General features: G+C 40.8%; 1 protein-coding gene across 1 annotated transcript in view; it reads right to left on the bottom strand.

Moving 5' to 3' along the window:
* DNAH7 (dynein axonemal heavy chain 7) overlaps positions 1–15838 on the bottom strand; it is a 784664-nt gene that overhangs the window by 414777 nt on the left and 354049 nt on the right. The window contains exon 38 of the mRNA XM_053698573.1: positions 6460–6679. Within this exon, the coding sequence (XP_053554548.1) occupies positions 6460–6679 (220 nt within the window). The remainder of the gene's footprint in view (positions 1–6459; positions 6680–15838) is intronic.

Below are 15838 nucleotides of genomic sequence, written 5' to 3'. Positions count from 1 at the left end.
GAAAGAAGTGACATACTGCACTCTACACGATCCAGAAGAGGACCGGGGACCACCATTCATGCCGATGTCGACTCTGTAGGCTTCTTGCTCTGCTTGGATTTATTCCAGGACTGAGCCGGCTTCCAAGAGCTCTTGGGATGCTCCGGCTTAGCGGAGGACTGCTGACATAGGCTTTATCAGAACGAAAAGAATGAAAATCGCCCCTTAGATTAGTTCATATACTCTTGCGAAAGGAGGGCACCCTTGCCCCCTGAGACCATGGAGATAATTAAGTCCAGGCCTGGACCAGACAAAATCATTCCCTTAAAGGGAGGAAAGAAGTCTAGACATAGAAGTCATATTTCAAACGAATAAACTGCCTAATAGCAGCACAGATAAAAGAATTAACAACCTTCAAGGCCGTAAATCTTTTCTGAGTAACGTCGAGGGGACCCTCCACCCCGATCAATCCTATAAGAAGTCATGCCTAAAGGTAGTTTCTCTAGTAACCGCGGCAACAGCCGCCACCGGTTGAAACAAATATCCCGTATGTTGAAACATCCTTCTTAACAGAGTTTCCATCTTTTATTCATGGACTCTTCAAACAAAAAACTATCCTCAAGCAGGATAGTAGTACGTTTAGCAAGGGTGAAAATAATGCCATCCCATTTAGGGACAGAACCTCACAACTCCATTAAGAGTCCAGGACCAGGAACAATTTGTTAGAAGTAATCCAATCCTGTCCCATTCATTCATAATAATGTTTACCATCTAACAGGAGCAGGGAAGGATAAGGTACCACCCTATCCTCAAACTCTATCCAATTTAGGAATTAAGGTTCGTCAGGCATTTTGGCCTCTGGGACCTCTGATTTCGCCAAAAACTTCCTTTAGAACAAAAGCGCAAATTCCTAAACTAAAGTCTGGCTCCTCCGCAGCCGGAGGTTTAGAGGCAGCAGACTCTGACCCAGAATGTTTATACTCTGAAGTCTCAGAAAGAACTGACTCAGTTAAATTCAATAAATTATCTGATGTACTCTGGGAAGGAGTGCAATATGTAACCTTTCGCTTGCGCTTAGCAGGGCAAGGTAAAGCATTAAAGGCTGCAGACAACGCCGTCTGAACTGCGCAGTAACATCTGATGAAAAAAGGCCCCCTCCAGATGGAGGATTATCAGTGCTATGGGAAAACTGCATGTGTAGAGATATAAGAATGTAGGGTACGCACCTCACTGGACTACAACTCCTCAGAGGTGGACGGCTCCATGGTATCAAACATGTTTGATATTATCACATTATCAAGGCATATTGAACATAATTTAGAGGGGGCGGAACTAAGGCCTTCTTACCCTATAATATAGGAATTACTCATTAGGAATAGAGGGAGAGCCCTCTAAAGTAACAGAATCCTTCATCGCTAGTGCAATAACCGGAGAACTAGAGAAATAAAACATCTTATTTTACTCAAAAAAAAATAAAAAATGGCACCCTTATACCCCAATGGCTGGGGCACTCACCAACTCCTATGACCCAGACAGTACAGAGATTTATGACTCCTCTCTGATAGACACCCGGTCAGGAAATAGGGAATGAATCACATAGTGCACAATGCAGGACCGTCCCTGCTATGGCTCTCAAAGTGAAAGTGAAACCTGTATATTCCATAACAACCTATGAGCCCATAACATCTCACACATAAAAGCAGCATAAAATCAAATAAACATATAAGATTATTCCCCCCTGTTCAATAATCCCCCTAAGGAGATATTAACCCTTGATTCTATACAGATAAAAGGAGTCACACTGTGACCCTGTCTTCTTGCGTTATCATACATTTATAATAAATGAAACGATCTTACCAGAATCTATGCCATGGAACAGGAACACGGCCCTTCAAGTGTGACAGATGGTAGCATCGCTTCTGACATGGACTTGAGTGAAGAAAGCATGCAGCGAAACACGTCAACGCTGATTGCCTATGGAGCTGTTAATATGAGTCGGGATGGTTTTCGCAGAAAGACTCTCCCTGCATCTCCGGACTCTAACTTTAATCCATGCTCTCACTGAGAGGCTAACAGGACTACTTAAAACTCCAGTCCCATCTCGAAGAGTTCTACCCTCCATAAGAGACTACTCCGAAATCTTCTAACACTTCTCTGCCAACCTCTTGTGACGAAAGGCAAAGAATGACTATGGTTATGAGGAAGTGTGGGAGGTATTTAAGCCTTTGGCTGGGGTGTCTTTGCCTCCTCCTGGTGGCCAGGTTCAGTATTTCCCACAAGTAAGGAATGCAGCTGTGGACTCTTCCAATATTAAGATGGAAACAAGGATTAACAACATTGGAAAAACTGGATATGAACCCAATGTTTTAAATGTATGCATGTGAGATACAATTTGGTAAGAGGCAACAGCAAGAGCTTTAAAATTAAATTTGTGTTTTCCGAGTGCTGGGAGAAGCTAACAGTCAGTGAGAGGGAAGGCAGAAGATGTAGAAGAACACAACACATATTTGTGTAGTTAGAAGCCTGAAGAGGCTGAACAGTGATCGAGTGACGCCGGTGGCCATCTTGGTAGCAGGGTGAAGTTCATATGGCTTAATCCTTAGCGCCACTACAAAGATCTAAAAAAGCCAGCTCATACACTCCAATACAGATCGGGGTACTTTGCAACAGTTGCCGACATTAATGGGAGAAAGTACGCTGATGTGTTGTTCTATATCTATAGAAGTAATTACATCACGCATTTACAAAATGGAGCCTAAAGACCGTATTCTCATGGAAGCGATCAGTGATATGTTTGTGGCGCACTTCTCAAGACTGGAGAGAGATCTGGCGGCAGCCTGGGGAAATAGCTGTGGTGTGACACAACAGCAAGTTGGAACTGTACCCGACAAGACTGAAACTATCCTAGAAGCTGTCAAGGAATTGGAAACTTCTCCTACTAAGACACGGCAGGAGGCAGAAGTAGTGGGCAATTATTTAGAGGTGAGGGAGAATATAAAGGACCAACCTATGTATCAGGGAAATCTGGGCACTACAACCTCCCTCACATACCTTAACCTCCCAGATGGTCCGCGGACAGCTTGCAGGGAACACTTTAGCTTTTCTAATCGGTCATACCACAGAACCCTGTATCCTACCTCAACGCAACCAACTTTAATCACGAAGAGCTTTGAACTACAACTGGAGGAGAAAGGCAACAAGTTGGTCACTACCTTTCCTAGTGCCCTTTCTGGAGAGATTCAGTTCTACGATTTTTCATCTTGCAATGTCCACAAGCAAGGCATTGGCTAAAGCCTTTTCAGGACTATATCCTTTTAACATCCTAGAGTCAAACTTGATGTGGAAAGTTGTTGCTCGTGTTCCTTTCATTTGCTCACAATAATATGGCAGTTGGAGAAATGCAGCTCACTACAATTTTGACACCCCGGAGGCTCCATAAAGTAACACTCCCCAGAATCGGAATGGGCTGCAGTAACCTTATATCCAATCTGCAGGAAGACTCTACATAAAGTTTATTTAAGCTTGCAGTTTTGTATGAGTGTAAGATACTAGACTCTTCGACTTCTTGTATAAATATGTGGGTTTGTTTGTTGTAACACATTTGTTGGATGGCTGACCTAACATTCACAATATGCCTTTTACTTGGTTAGAATTCCCCTATAATATTGGATGCTACCAGCTTTGATTTATATTTGAATTACCTGATGATCCTCTCTCCTGTAATATCTACCTAGATTTGTCTCACGACAGGCTGGGGAATTAAATGAAAAAATCTGGTAATAAGTAAATACCAACTGTGACCACTAGAGGGGAGTAAAGAATTAGGCACAATTTGCCATTTGCATTAGATGTACGTGATCTGCTCTAGTCTTTATTCTAAGTAGCCTGGGTGACTTACTACGTTTTTTTATTATTTTTTTTATTTTATAATGGGTTCTGAAATTATGCAGGTTCTCCTAAATCATTGTTAGATTTTGATATATTACTGCAAGTTTTATTTGCTGGTAATGCCTTTTTTAAAGTTGTTGCATATAGCCACACACTGCTATTCTAGGGTACAATATATGGTTACATAATTCCATACTCTTATTAGTATTTAGACGGTGGGGGTGGATGGCGCTGGTCTTTGTGGGGGGTCGGTTTCTCTGATGATGGAGAGGGGGGGGCTTGATGTGTGTGTTGGGGTCGAGTTGGTGATGTGCGGTGCGCTCGCTCCTTGAGTGGCGTGGATTCGGCTTGTTGGGGGTGTCTCTCTTTGGGGTGGTGGCGATGTGGTTCCGGGGGAGGTGTCAGTTTGGTTGTTGAATGTGGTGGGTCCGGCTCGTCGCGGCGGATGGGGGGGGGGGTCTCCAATTGTGTGGAAGTGTGTTTGTTTCAGCTCTACGCGTTTCAACGCACAAGCGTCTTTTTCAAGAGCAATATTAAAACCAGGTAAAAAATTGTTTTCAATATTTTGAAATAGACACATTTTTGTGCGGTTGGAGATTTTCTTCTTCCTGTCTGCTGTGGCGAGCCGGACTTGTTGCATTTGGTGGCCAGGCTGGTGTTTCCTTTGGGGCTGCATCGTTGCCGTTCCGGGGGGGGGGGGCGCTTCTGGCGGGCTGGGTCCGTGCTGCTTGGGGAGTGAGTGTGTTGCACATTGTTGACTTGACTTTGGTGCATACATCGGGCCTTTTTCTCTCTGTCGTCGGGGGGGTTGATTTCCCGCGGGGACCGGCGCCATCTATTTCCATTGTCTATTGTCTAAACAGTCCCTGGGGAGAGACTGAAAGAGGGCAGCGGTCGCTTTTTAAGGAGAGTATTATTTCTTAGCAAATTGTGTTAGGCATTTTGTTTGTTGGCATTTGACTTTTTGCTGTACACATATCATTTGAAATATCTTATTAGTATTTGTAACTCAGTTTTATATATGTGGTCTAGTCATCTCCTCTTTTCTTACCTCTAATGTTTTATAAGATGCTTATATTTACCAGCTGGCTACTCACTATAGCAATTTAAAGAATTAGAAGACTTTATTACCTTAGCTAGACCTATGGCTGTGTATAGCTCCAACTAGTCTAGATCTGTTTAATACCTAAATTTAACATGGGGACCTCTACTTGATGACACTTTACTATCCCTTAGCATACTATACCTGTCTGCTTGCGGCCGGAGCAGATACATGAGTTTTGAATGTGTCATTTTTCTATTGGTGAGTAAACTCCTTACAGAGCTCTCCTGGTTCCTAAGGATTCATCCTTAGCTAAATGGTGCCTGAGTAGCCAAGCTATATTATATTCTATAATATCTCAACTGTTCTATATAATTGTACCATATGTTATTTGATGGTCTGCTGAGGCTGTCGCACTCCCTGCTGTTGATGACATTACCCGGGTCTATTGGTTATTCTTATATTAGCCATTATGGTTAACTTTTTCATTTAGTATAAGTCATGTTGCAATTACTTTTAGGATGTAAGTATTGTTGAGGGCTGGAGTGATGTTATAAAATGAGGCAATATTCAAATGGCCAACGTGGGCTGGATCCATGATACCACCACACCCTAGAGTCTCCCAACACATAAAATACGGATGGTGATGTATGACATATCTTTACACTAGTGTTCCAGACTTTAAGATCACACTATGCCATCCAAAACTTTAATCCAATAACTGCCCAATTTCTTTAATCTCCTCTTTTTAGGGATATATATCTCTATCTGAAGCCCTACAAAAACAGACCACCTCACATTATCATCATTGATTATATTTATATTCTGGAGGTTTGCCTTATCTATCTATAGCTGGTACCCTACAATTAAAAATGTAACTTACCACCCCCCCCCATAATATACCTCCTAATTTAGGAGGGCTAACTACGCGGCTCATCTTGCCTATGCCGCAACCTAACCATTGTTTTTAATTAATAACTCTTGCGGTCCTGTATGATGTTGACCTTGTTTATCATGCCTAGTGTAGCAGGTTTGCTCGGGTTTCTAGCACAATCCTACCTATATATTTTACCATATTATTTACATAGCAGAAAGATATTTTTACTTTAGCTATCATTTAATATACCAACTGCTAAACTACTCTAAGCTTACAAACTCAAATGTGACCATTCAAACTGCTAATCTTAGTTTATGTAAAATAGAGAAAAAGAGGTTCCAGTTTTTTCCATAAGATTCATTTATATTGAGAATTGTATCCTTCTATATATATATATATGGAAGTCGACAACCTGAAATGTACTATGTATGTTTGTTTTCATGATATGTTGTTTCATATAAGTTGTATTGCTTTCGCACAACCTCAATAAAAAAAAAAAAAAAAAAAATTTGTGTTTTCCAACAAAAATTAGTTTTGCTACATTGCATTTACTTATTTTCTCCTGGGAAACAACTTGAACTTTATTATATTTTACAAACAGATGCTCTAATTTTTCAGAAGTATCTATATAGATCAAATAATAAATAAATTAATATTTTTTGTAATAAATTACCTCATGGACCCAAAGACGTTTAATCATTGATGGAGATTCTGAAGTTTCGGGACGTGACAGGCAGATTCCTTGAATTACACGAGAGAAGTCCCGTAGGTTGAACAAGTAGTGAGACTTGGCTGGAGTGGGTAAAAGATTCTTCATTGCTTCTTTATATATAGCCATTGTGCCATGTATAATTTGTGGTGTTAAAGCAATATATTCATTTGGGAAGTTATATCTAAAGAAAATTAGCACATTAAATTAGACAGCAATAAGCATATTTTACTACATTTGTTGCTTCCTTAAAAACAATAGTTGTGTTTGTTTTTCATCCTAGGCATCCATTTATGCAAAATATATTTATTTCTACTTCTCTTCCATTACCATAATTGTTACAAAAATACTATAGAGAGATAATGCAATAATCAGAACTACATCATGTTTTTGGGGGTCAGGATGCTACAGGTTTAAGGAGTATTTAGCATATTTTTAATTCTACTGCACCTCTCAGTCTTAAATATACTTCTTAACCTTTTCAAGTTTCATTCAAGCATTAATATGAACAATACATAACTAAATATATAGGCAACCTTCCATTACACAGAAAAATTGAAACATAAAACTCACCACCATAATACTAAACTCATAAGAAAATGACTGTATTTTACTTTGGAAAATATATACACCAGTGGTTTAATCATTATTGTAACACCTCCCATTCTCAAAGGTGTCAGCAGTACCTCTGCACTACCCAGGACAAATAGAAAAGTAAATGAGGGGAGATTCAGTAACAAGCCCAGTACAATATCCAGCCCACGATATGAAGCTTGTGGCAACCCTTTGTTAGCACCCCACATTTTAACATATAGAACCACCCCAAAAAGGTACTTAAAACTGCATAGTATACTTAACAATTTCCAAAATAGCTAAGCAAACAGTTATAATGTCAAAGTTGGTTGTAGTATTTTTCTCTCTATGAAATGATATACACTGCATCCAACGTATTACATTTCAGTGAACACTCAGGCCTCTAGTTATCAAGCCGTCAACCTCAAATACGCTGGAATTCCGCAGCGTATTTGTGGCGAGGCTGATTCGCCTTAGTTATCAAGCCCTGCTGCCCGGCAAAAGTAGAATATAGTGATGTAAGCTTCGATCAGCCGGACTCAGTCCGACACAGATCGATTCTTACGTCACTCCAGATGTTCCGAACGCAAGTTCGGCACAATCTGACTACTTTTGCTAGTTATCAAATGACTACCAGGTACGCTCTGCACTTTTCCGGCCCAGCGTACCTGGTTTTCAATCCCTGGGGGCGGCGGATCCCATAGGAATCAATGGGAGTCTGACCATAGCGAAAGTTCATGTTCACTGCTGCCCGACATCCCATTGATTCCTATGGGAAACGTCTGCACCTAACTCCCTAACATGTACCCTGAGTCTAAACACCCCTAATCTGCCCCACCTACACCGCCGCAACTAAATAAATTTATTACCCCTAAACCGCCGCTCCCGGAGCCCACCGCCACTCTAATAAACTGATTAACCCCTAAACCGCCGCTCCCGGACCCCGCCGCCACTTACATAATACCTATTAACCCTTATCCTGCCCCCCTATACCGCCGCCACCTATAATAAATTTATTAACCCCTATCCTGCCGATCCCATACCCCGCCGCAACTAAATAGTTTAACCCCTAAACCACCGCTCCCGGACCCGGCGCCACCTATATTAAACTTATTAACCCCTAATCTGCCCCCCCCTACACCGTCGCCACCTATAATAAATGTATTAACCCCTATCCTGCCCCCCCTATACCGCCGCCATCTATATTAAACTAATTAACCCCCAAACATAAGTCTAACACTAACCCTACCACCCCCCTAACTTAAATATTATTTTAATAAATCTAAATAAAATTACTATTATTAACTAAATTAATCCTATTTAAAACTAAATACTTACCTATAAAATAAACCCTAATATAGCTACAATATAACTAATAATTATATTGTAGCTATTTTAGGGTTTATTTTTATTTTACAGGCGACTTTCAATTTATTTTAACTAGGCACAATAGCTATTAAATAGTTATTAACTATTTAATAGCTACCTAGTTAAAATAAAGACAAATTTACCTGTAAAATAAAAACTAACCTAAGTTACAATTACACCTAACACTACACTATCATTAACTAAATTATTCCTATTTAAAAATAAATACTTACCTGTAAAATAAACCCTAAGATAGCTACAATGTAATTAATAATTACATTGTAGCTATTTTAGGATTTATATTTATTTTACAGGTAACGTTGTATTTATTTTAACTAGGTACAATAGTTATTAAATAGTTATTAACTATTTAATAACTACCTAGCTAAAAGAAATACAAAATTACCTGTAAAATAAATCCTAACCTAAGTTACAATTAAACCTAACACTACACTATCATTAAATAAATTAAATTAATTAACTACAAATACCTACAATTAAATACAATTAAATAAACTAACTAAAATACAAAAAATAAAAAAAACTAAGTTACAAAAAATAAAAAAATATTACAAGATTTTTAAGCTAATTACATCTAATCTAAGCCCCCTAATAAAATAACAAAGCCCCCCAAAATAAAAAAATGCCCTACCCTATTCTAAATTACGAAAGTTAACAGCTCTATTACCTTACCAGCCCTTAAAAGGGCCTTTTGCGAGGCATGCCCCAAAGTATTCAGCTTTTTGCATGTTAAAAAAAAACAACCCCCCAATATTAAAACCCCTCACCCACATACCCCTACTCTAACCCACCCAAACCCACCTTAAAAAAACCTAACACTAACCCCCTGAAGATCATCCTACCTTTAGCCGTCTTCAGCCAGCCGACCACCGATGGAACAGAAGAGGACATCCGCAGCAGCCGAAGTGTTCATCCGATGGGGCAGAAGAGGACATCCAGACCGGCAGAAATCATCATCCTATCCGGGCAGAAGAGGACATCCGGACCGGCAGACATCTTCATCCAAGCGGCATCTTCTATCTTCATCCATCCGACGAGGAGCGGCTCCATCTTCAAGACCTCCGGCGCGGAACATCTTCCTTCCGACGACTACCGACGAATGAAGGTTCCTTTAAGTGATGTCATCCAAGATGGCGTCCCTCGAATTCCGATTGGCTGATAGGATTCTATCAGCCAATCGGAATTAAGGTAGGAAAAATCTGATTGGCTTTTTTGATAACTTTGGCGAGCGTATTCAGGTCCGCGGCGGCGATGTGAGGCGAGCTTAGGAGGGGGTATTGGGGCCGGCGATGGCAGGTAAGTAGACACGTTGATAAATAGAGGCCTCAGTGTCAGATTACAAGTGGAGCACAAAAATGCAGGTGCTATGGAACATTAACATTGCAGGAGTACAATCTATACTTCTTGCAATTTTGCACTGGTATTACAAGTCATATAATATATCATAATTGCACAAGCTGATAAAAAGCCTTGCTAAATTGTGCAGCAAAAAGAGGGCTTGAATGTATCCAAACAAAACTATTATTATAAATGCTAAACACATATATTGGAAACATATTAAAAACAAAAAACAATAAAATAAAAGGTGTGAGATTAAACATCAGAGTCTCTTGTTCAATTGTTCACAGTAAATTATATTAATTCAAGCTCGTTCCAAAGATGTAACTAAAAGTAGGCAAATTATTTCCAATCAGGTGCGGAACTCACAGTGCTAGAAATGCTGTAATATGTTTCTAATATATGTGTATGTTGTATTCGCAATTTAGTTATATAAATATTACTAAGTTTTTTAGACCTAGGGAACCTAAATCATCCTTGTTTTTGTGTGGTTATCTGAGCACTTGATTATTAGAATTTGTAACTAGTATTACAAGTCCATAATTAATATATATATATATATATATATATATATATATATATACTATATATATATATATATATATATAGTGTGAATGGTAGTATCATGTGCACTACAATATTCATATTGGATAGTGCAGGGGCGTTCTTTCCCTCAGATTTTTATGAGAGTCTGCTGTAAAATTTATATCAAATAAAGTTTAAAGTTTAAGCCCTAAGCCAATGTACCACAAAACTTCCACTCAAGTAGTGAAGCTTTTGGCTAAGTTCTTTGCTATGCACCTTTAACATTTTTAAAACCACAATAGCAAGCAATAACAATTAATACCTGTATTTCAAAAGTGCTAAATGCAAAAAGGACTTCAGATTCCAAGTGAGCACCAACGACTTGTAATAAGCGAGCAATAAGCATGCTACTTCCTCTTTCCATTGAAAGCATAGGGTGCACTTTTCCATATTAAGTGCCTTAAAATGTTTGTTTACACATTTTGCTTTGGTTAAAATACATTTTAACCAACAACTTGTAATAACCTATTATGCTTTTTTGTTTGGCGAGGCCGAGCACAATTCCGGAGCTCACATTATCAGTTTTTAATGTAGGCCTTAAACGGTTAAATTATCCATAATCACACACAGCTGGAGTATACATAACATATTTGTAAGGTATTAATAAATGTTTTATTATTAAAAAATAATACTTTTTGATTATGTTTCTTAGAACAAACTGATAATGGGTACCTTTACTCTTAGGTGGTCCAGTTTGGAATTTAAATTACATAAACACACCTTCTACTGCTTTCATTTATTATTTTACCTGTAATATTTTATATGATTAATCTTGATTGGTATAGCTAACATGGAAAAGCCTTTTCAACAGAACACAGCACGGAATACAGCAGGATGCTGTGCTGCAAGATGAAAGCAAAGAAATACAATTCTTCAGTGGAATTTTAAAGTAAATGGATTAAAGTTTGTTTTTTAAATTTTGGGTAACCGTTCATAAGTTGTAATGTGGGAGGAAATCTCCTGGGTATAATTAGTGTTTTTCTTTGTGGTGAGAGATTTGTATGGGGTTGTGTCTGTAAGAGTTAACAGCAGTAGGCATGTGTCATGAATAGGGATAATTGCACTAAAACAGTGTCACAGGGTTAATTGATACTACCAGTTGGATTTTGTCAAACTAAACTTTTTGTACAACAGCTAAATGCCATTGCATGGCAATCTTTAGGGGTCACTAATAAAACAAAAAACAGAATTTATGCTTACCTGATAAATTACTTTCTCCAACGGTGTGTCCGGTCCACGGCGTCATCCATAACTTGTGGGAATATTCTCTTCCCCAACAGGAAATGGCAAAGAGCACAGCAAAAGCTGTCCATATAGTCCCTCCTAGGCTCCGCCCACCCCAGTCATTCGACCGACGGACAGGAGAAAAAAACAGGAGAAACTATAGGGTGCCGTGGTGACTGTAGTTAAAGAAAGAAATTCATCAAACCTGATTAAAAAACCAGGGCGGGCCGTGTACCGGACACACCGTTGGAGAAAGTAATTTATCAGGTAAGCATAAATTCTGTTTTCTCCAACATTGGTGTGTCCGGTCCACGGCGTCATCCATAACTTGTGGGAACCAATACCAAAGCTTTAGGACACGGATGAAGGGAGGGAGCAAATCAGGTTGCCTAAACGGAAGGCACCATGGCTTGCAAAACCTTTCTCCCAAAAATAGCCTCCGAAGAAGCAAAAGTATCAAATTTGTAGAATTTGGCAAAAGTGTGCAGGGAAGACCAAGTCGCTGCCTTACATATCTGATCAACAGAAGCCTCGTTCTTGAAGGCCCATGTGGAAGCCACAGCCCTAGTAGAGTGAGCTGTGATGCGTTCAGGAGGCTGCCGTCCGGCAGTCTCGTAAGCCAATCGCATGATGCTTTTCAGCCAAAAGGAAAGAGAGGTAGCAGTAGCTTTTTGACCTCTCCTCTTGCCAGAATAAACGACAAACAGAGAAGACGTTTGTCTGAAATCCTTTGTTGCTTCTAAATAGAACTTTAAAGCACGAACTACATCTAAATTGTGTAACAAACGTTCCTTCTTTGAAACTGGATTCGGACACAAAGAAGGCACAACTATTTCCTGGTTAATATTCTTGTTGGAAACAACCTTTGGAAGGAAACCAGGTTTAGTACGCAAAACAACCTTATCTGAATGGAACACCAGATAGGGCGGATTACACTGCAAAGCAGATAACTCAGAAACTCTTCTAGCAGAAGAAATAGCAACCAAAAACAGAACTTTCCAAGATAACATTTTGATATCTATGGAATGTAGAGGTTCAAACGGAACCCCTTGAAGAACTGAAAGAACTAAATTCAGACTCCAGGGAGGAGTCAAAGGTCTGTAAACAGGCTTGATCCTGACCAAAGCCTGAACAAAAGCTTGAACATCAGGCACGGCTGCCAGTCATTTGTGTAATAAGACAGATAAAGCAGAAATCTGTCCCTTTAGAGAACTCGCTGATAATCCCTTATCCAAACCTTCTTGGAGAAAGGAAAGGATCCTAGGAATTTTGATCTTACTCCATGAGAATCCCTTGGATTCACACCAACAGATATATCTTTTCCATATTTTATGGTAAATCTTCCTAGTAACAGGTTTTCTGGCTTGTATCAGAGTATCTATTACAGAATCCGAAAACCCACGCTTAGATAAAATCAAGCATTCAATTTCCAAGCCGTTAGTTGAAGGGAAACTAGATTCGGATGTTCGAATGGACCTTGTACTAGAAGATCCTGTCTCAAAGGTAGCTTCCATAGTGGAGCCGATGACATATTCACCAGGTCTGCATGCCAAGTCCTGCGTGGCCACGCAGGAGCTATCAAGATCACCGAGGCCCTCTCCTGCTTGATCCTGGCTACCAGCCTGGGATGAGAGGAAACGGTGGAAACACATAAGCTAGGTTGAAGGTCCAAGGCGCTACTAATGCATCCACTAGAGTCGCCTTGGGATCCCTGGATCTGGACCCGTAGCAAGGAACCTTGAAGTTCTGACAAGACGCCATCAGATCCATGTCTGGAATGCCCCATAATTGAGTCAACTGGGCAAAGATCTCCGGGTGGAGTTCCCACGGATGGAATGTCTGACGACTCAGATAATCCGCCTCCCAGTTTTCCACTCCTGGGATGTGGATCGCAGATAGGTGGCAGGAGTGATCCTCCGCCCATTTTATGATTTCGGTCACTTCTCTCATCGCCAGGGAACTCCTTGTTCCCCCCTGATGATTGATGTAAGCAACAGTCGTCATGTTGTCTGATTGGAATCTTATGAATCTGGCCTTTGCTAGTTGAGGCCAAGCCCTGAGAGCATTGAATATCGCTCTCAGTTCCAGAATGTTTATCGGGAGAAGAGACTCTTCCCGAGACCATAGCCCCTGAGCTTTCAGGGAGTCCCAGACCGCGCCCCAGCCCACTAGACTGGCGTTGGTCGTGACGATGACCCACTCTGGTCTGCGGAAGCTCATTCCCTGGGACAGGTGGTCCTGGGTTAGCCACCAACGGAGTGAGTCTCTGGTCTTCTGATCTACTTGAATCACTGGAGACAAGTCTGTATAGTCCCCATTCCACTGTTTCAGCATGCACAGTTGTAATGGTCTTAGATGAATTCGCGCAAAAGGAACTATGTCCATTGCTGCAACCATCAACCCTACTACTTCCATGCACTGAGCTATGGAAGGACGTGGAACAGAATGAAGAACTTGACAAGCGTTTAGAAGTTTTGACTTTCTGACATCTGTCAGGAAAATCTTCATTTCTAAAGAATCTATTATTGTCCCCAAGAAAGGAACTCTTGTCGACGGAGACAGGGAACTCTTTTCTATGTTCACTTTCCATCCGTGAGATCTGAGAAAGGCCAGAACGATGTCTGTGTGAGCCTTTGTCTTTGAAAGAGACTACGCTTGTATCAGAATGTCGTCCAAGTAAGGTGCCACTGCAATGCCCCTTGGTCTTAGAACCGCTAGAAGGGACCCGAGTACCTTTGTGAAAATCCTTGGAGCAGTGGCTAGCCCGAATGGGAGAGCCACAAACTGGTAATGTTTGTCCAGAAAGGCGAACCTTAGGAACTGATGATGATCTTTGTGGATAGGAATATGTAGATACGCATCCTTTAGATCCACGGTAGTCATAAATTGACCCTCCTGGATTGTAGGTAAAATCGTTCGAATAGTTTCCATTTTGAACGATGGCACTCTGAGAAATTTGTTTAGGATCTTTAAATCCAGAATTGGTCTGAAAGTTCCCTCCTTTTTGGGAACTACAAACAGGTTTGAGTAAAACCCCATTCCTTGTTCCACGGTTGGAACTGGGTGTATCACTCCCATTTTTAACAGGTCTTCTACACAATGTAAGAATGCCTGTCTCTTTATTTGGTTTGAAGATAAGTGAGACATGTGGAACCTTCCCCTTGGGGGTAGTTCCTTGAATTCCAGAAGATAACCCTGAGAAACTATTTCTAGTGCCCAGGGATCCTGAACATCTCTTGCCCAAGCCTGAGCGAAGAGAGAGAGTCTGCCCCCTACTAGATCCGGTCCTAGATCGGGGGCTACTCCTTCATGCTGTTTTGTTAGCAGCAGCAGGCTTCTTGGCCTGCTTACCCTTGTTCCAGCCTTGCATCGGTTTCCAAGCTGGTTTGGTTTGCGAAGCATTACCCTCTTGTCTAGAGGCTGCAGAGTTGGAGGCCGGTCCGTTCCTGAAATTGCGAAAGGAACGAAAATTAGACTTATTCTTGGCTTTGAAAGGCCTATCTTGTGGGAGGGCGTGGCCCTTACCCCCAGTGATGTCTGAGATAATCTCTTTCAATTCTGGCCCAAAGAGAGTTTTACCCTTGAAGGGGATATTAAGCAATTTTGTCTTGGAAGATACATCCGCTGACCAAGACTTTAGCCAGAGCGCTCTGCGCGCCACAATTGCAAACCCAGAATTTTTCGCCGCTAATCTAGCTAACTGCAAAGCGGCATCTAAAATAAAGGAATTAGCTAACTTAAGTGCGTGAACTCTGTCCATAACCTCCTCATACGGAGTCTCTCTTCTGAGCGACTTTTCTAGTTCCTCGAACCAGAACCACGCTGCTGTAGTGACAGGAATAATGCACGAAATAGGTTGCAGGAGGTAACCTTGCTGTACAAAAATCTTTTTAAGCAAACCCTCCAATTTTTTATCCATAGGATCTTTGAAAGCACAATTATCCTCGATAGGAATAGTAGTGCGCTTGGCTAGTGTAGAAACTGCCCCCTCGACCTTAGGGACTGTCTGCCATAAGTCCTTTCTGGGGTCGACCATAGGAAATAATTTCTTAAATATAGGAGGGGGGACAAAGGGTATGCCGGGCTTCTCCCACTCCTTATTCACTATGTCCGCCACCCGCTTGGGTATAGGAAAAGCGTCGGGGTGCACCGGAACCTCTAGGAACTTGTCCATCTTGCACAATTTTTCTGGAATGACCAGGTTGTCACAATCATCCAGAGTAGATAACACCTC

The sequence above is a fragment of the Bombina bombina genome, chromosome 1 (genome assembly GCF_027579735.1).
Source record: "Bombina bombina isolate aBomBom1 chromosome 1, aBomBom1.pri, whole genome shotgun sequence".
NCBI classification, from domain to species: Eukaryota; Metazoa; Chordata; class Amphibia; order Anura; family Bombinatoridae; genus Bombina; species Bombina bombina.
The sequence above is the reverse complement of the archived record's forward strand: the minus strand, read 5'-3'. Positions and strand labels throughout refer to the sequence as shown.